This window comes from Rhagoletis pomonella, unplaced genomic scaffold (assembly GCF_013731165.1).
Source record: "Rhagoletis pomonella isolate Grant_MI unplaced genomic scaffold, Rhpom_1.0 Rhpom_scaffold_00005, whole genome shotgun sequence".
Classification (NCBI taxonomy): Eukaryota; Metazoa; Arthropoda; class Insecta; order Diptera; family Tephritidae; genus Rhagoletis; species Rhagoletis pomonella.
Genome location: NW_023458559.1, coordinates 49,534,754 through 49,539,116, shown reverse-complemented (window position 1 = coordinate 49,539,116; position 4,363 = coordinate 49,534,754). Strand labels below are relative to the sequence as shown.

The 4,363-nt window shown below is 34.9% G+C and overlaps 1 protein-coding gene across 1 annotated transcript; it reads left to right on the top strand.

The window, feature by feature from the left end:
- Positions 1 to 16: 16 nt before the first annotated feature.
- On the top strand, positions 17 to 4,041 carry LOC118739915 (protein Teyrha-meyrha-like; the record flags this gene model as incomplete). The annotated part of the gene is given in 2 exon segments (XM_036471414.1): positions 17 to 253; positions 3,891 to 4,041. Coding segments are annotated over 2 exon segments (367 nt in total), but the record flags the coding sequence as incomplete, so codon positions are not given.
- Positions 4,042 to 4,363: the final 322 nt, after the last annotated feature.

The window sequence follows — 4,363 nt, the reverse complement described above, 5'->3', positions numbered from 1 at the left end:
TTTTTTTCAGTTACCAGACGCCAAAGATCTACACAATATGTCACTTGTCGGCAGTTATGGCACACACCTGCTGCACAGCTTCCATCCACATCTTCTACAAACGCTCAATCATGGCATGCTGGCCGCAAATGGCGGCCCGGCGAGTTACTTTGCCAGCGATCGCGGACTGGGTAAACCATCGGTGCTATCGAATTTTCAATTGCAGCATTCAGCGTTTTCACCACCCAAATATATTGGCATATCACTGGATCAGGTGAGTTGATGTTGAAAATTACTTTTGCGTTACACACAAAATTTGTACATATGAAATTTTTTTTCGAGATTCGACTTTTCCAACTTTATAAGCCCTTTGTTTTCTTCAAATTTTTTATTTTTATTTTTTCAAAAATCGACTCCGAAGGGCTTAAACGAAGTAAAGCTCTTTGTAGCGACAATTCCGTTAGATATTTATCTTGGGTAATAGTCGGCAATCTGCGGAAGATCGCCGAGCAGCAATAACTTTTCGGGTCTCTATGAAAAATTCTAAATTTGTATAAAATACTGCCTTAGAAGATCGTTCCACTTGTTAGCAGCTAGGAGGACAAGCGCCCTCTAAATCATGGGTCCCTCTATGTAATGACTTCCAAAAGTAAAGTTTAAGATGAAAAAGTTTTGAATAGCCGGTAAGCCGATCTTCTTGGAGTCTTTACTGCTAAATATTACGAAGGAAGTAGAGAGAAGATCTCGGGCAGTAAATTATGTTTGAGCTATTAAGATTAGGTTAGGTAGATATTCACAACCCTGTCCGTTATCCGGTCATCCACTTTGGGGCGACTGGCGGATGGAGAGCATACAGCTTGAGGGGTAGAAGTACAGATTTCGTAGATTACTAGCAGGTCCTCCATGTGGATGTTGGAACAGCATTTGCCTATAAAGCGTGGCAAAGGTCTGATCCCTAGTAGAATGATTCTACATTAATAGATACTAGTCGAGCTACATTGGGATGATCCTGGACCGGTTATACACGGCTGAGGGATGTTTGGCAAATATTGTGGTTAATATACTGAACTAAAATTTCTTCGAAAGAGCCAGTAGGTGAGCACGTAGACGTAGAATTAGAAGTGGAAAAAGCTTCCGAAACGAACACATCTCTACTTTTCCCTCTCTACAACCTGAATAACCTTCGTCCTTCGTTAGGCTTATCTAACCCTTGGCTAATAAAGACTGAATTACTTACCCTGAAATTCTGAATCGGTGATTGCCGACAAAATTTGTCGAATTAAGATAGCGTCTTTCGCTGCCTTACCCCACGGCGATCAAAAGCACAGCGGATCAATACGTTGATCGGCTCCACGTAATGTAACCACTCTGTCGGTATTAAATAGCAGTATGGGGCGGACAAACTAACAACCTTGGTAGGGCTCGAAGCCTAGCTAAAGCCTCTGTCGTACTTTGGGTCCGACACCCGCTTTTAAAGTAGCTCGACATCGAACCAACTAAGGCCGGTTCTACCCACATTTGGGTTTTAAACCACAGCCACCACGAATATTCCCCGAAGGGCCGTACCCAATAACAGGCCAGTGTAAATATAATAATTCTCCCCGTGGTACCAGAATAATTAAGTCTCTGGTCAGACCTCGAAGCCGAAACTAATGCTAGTTGAGCCTCGACTCCACCGGAGGCCGTTGATTAGTACCCCGGTTGGCATACCCGTAATCCCACAAATGCGGAATCCCCCTGAGGGAGGCGCATTGGAATAGGAAGCAGCATTTTCAAGCCAGCCCTAGAAAGTACCAAGTCTAGGAACAAGGACATCAAAATAATTACCCAAAACTTCAACCACCACTGAAAGAGTTTAAACGGATATACTCTGAAGAGCAAGGACCGACAGCGTTTACATAGTCAGCTTGAAGTTGGAGCTATGTTTATAAGAAATGTTTTCTGTTTACAATATTAACTTTTTGGTTCATGATTAAAAAATATATATATATATAAAATATATGTTCAGACTTTAAACGACCAAAAATAGATGTCCAGCTTTAAATTACGATAAATCTCTTTCCGGTTTTTTGAAAAGCAGCAAATTATGTCCAGCTTTTAAGTGGCCAAATATTTAAATTCAATTTTTGATAAGGAAATATTTATGAACATTTTCTGTATTACCGAAAGTTTATTTTCAGGGATTTAAACATTACAAAAATATATCCAGTTTTTAAAGTACACAAAATGTATGACCATCTTTTAACTGTACAAAACACAATGTCCCAACTTTAAATTATCAAAAATGTATGTCCAGTTTTAAGTGAGCGCAAATCTCTTTTCGGTTAAAAAAAAAAACCAAAAAAAATTATGTCGAGCTTTTAAATTACTAATATTTATGTCCAATTTTTAAACAAGCAAAAATTTATGAACAGTTTCTATATTACCAAAAGTTTATGTCCAGTTTTTCAAACACTGAAAAAAGATGTCCAGTTTTTTATTATAAAAATATATATACACTTTTAACTGTGGCTCAAATTTTAAGTTACTAAAAATTTGTGCCCAGTTTTTAAATGACCAAAAAATATGTCCAGTTTTAAACATTAAAAAATATGTCCAGATTTTAGTTTATTAAAAATAAGTCTTCAGATTCTTAATTGCCAAAAATATGTGTACATATGTCCAGTTTTTTAACGAGCAAATTCTATGTCCAATATTTAAATGACCAAACTGCTATGTATATCTAATTTTTGATTGAAAAAAATATATGTCCATTTTAGAATTGACTAAAACTCAAGTCTAGTTTTAAATTACTAAAAAATTGTATTTCAAGCTAGCAAATACCCGGCGTACTTTACTGCGCCTTAAAAGTATTTTTGTGCTGTTTGATACCCGTATTGTAACATTTCATTTATTTTATCAAGTTAATTGAATACAATTTTTCAAAAAGGTGGCAATCCTCCTTGAAAAGTATTTTCCGCAGTAAACTTTCCTAAATCTATTCAGTTTGATACCCATATTGCAACATTCAATTTATTTTATCAATTAAACTAAATTAAAATTTTCAAACAGCTGGCAACCCACAACAAAAATACTTTCGGCTTTAAGCCCGCTTAAACCGCTTTCTTTAGACAACAATATTGCAATAATTATTTTTTCTTATCAATTTACTTAAACGGGAATTTTCAAACAGGTGGCAACTCTCTAACATTTTTCTTTCTATATTTAAAGTTAGACCTCCAGCAATACTTCGGTGATAACTGCATTCAATTCCATGCTTTAGTTTTCGAGTTATGCGCATACAGAAAAGAGACAGATAGAAGAAAATTCGAAAAATTTTGGATTTGGCTTCTAGTGCTCATAAAACGGACCCTCTATATAATTTTTTTTTTAATATTTATAATGTACAGACATCAGCCTGTTACAATTTTATTATATGTATGTATAGATTTTTAATTTTTCGAAACTCCCGTACAGTTTTAAATTACCAAAAATTTATGTGCAGTTGTTAAATTTGCAAAATGTATGTATAATTTTTAATTTCTGGGTTTTTACTTACCATAAAATTAAATTAACAAAAAATATGTCCAATTTTTAAAAGAACAAAATTTTATATCCAATATTTAAAGGATCAAACAGTTTTTGATCGAAAAAATATTTATTTACAGGTTTTAAATAGCCAATAAGCATTTCTAAAAATTTATAATAAAAAACAAAATTATGCTAGGCTTTTAAATTACCACAGAAACATGTTCAGGTGATAAATTACAGTAAAGTTCGTGTCCAGTTTTAAAATTTGAAAAAATTATGTAAAATTTTTACTTTAAAGCGACATGTTTTCCTCTTTTTGTTCTTAGAAAAATTTACATTTTGCATTTCTAAAACACGCTTATCTTTACCTACCAATCGCTTTCTCAATTCTTTCACAACAGAATCTCTTCAATGGCAACGATTCATTTCGCACAGACTCGGCAAGCCCCACTTGCACTTCCCACGAATCGATGGAGGGATCAAACGATTACGACAACGGTGAAAAGGGTGAAAGTCCGCGCAGCAACAATTCCGATCCGAGGGATTTAAGGCGTAAGTTTGTATTACTTTCAAATCAAATAACAACCCAAAAAAACAGAGACCTTTTTGCACACACACACTTCACTGACACGACAGAATTTGTGGGCGTATTTGCATTTGATTAGGTACGAAATGAAAATATAAAAAAAAAAACGTAGAAAACAAAAAAAAACAAAAACAACATAAAAAAATTTGCATGCGCAAAATAGTATTGTGATCTAAGATACGAAATGGAGTCAGTGAAAAAAAATCAAATGTAGGAAAAACGCAGAGTTGGCTGGGCCATGATAAAAATCAACAGCTTCTTTGCAATATTTGCACTTTGATTTCAGGC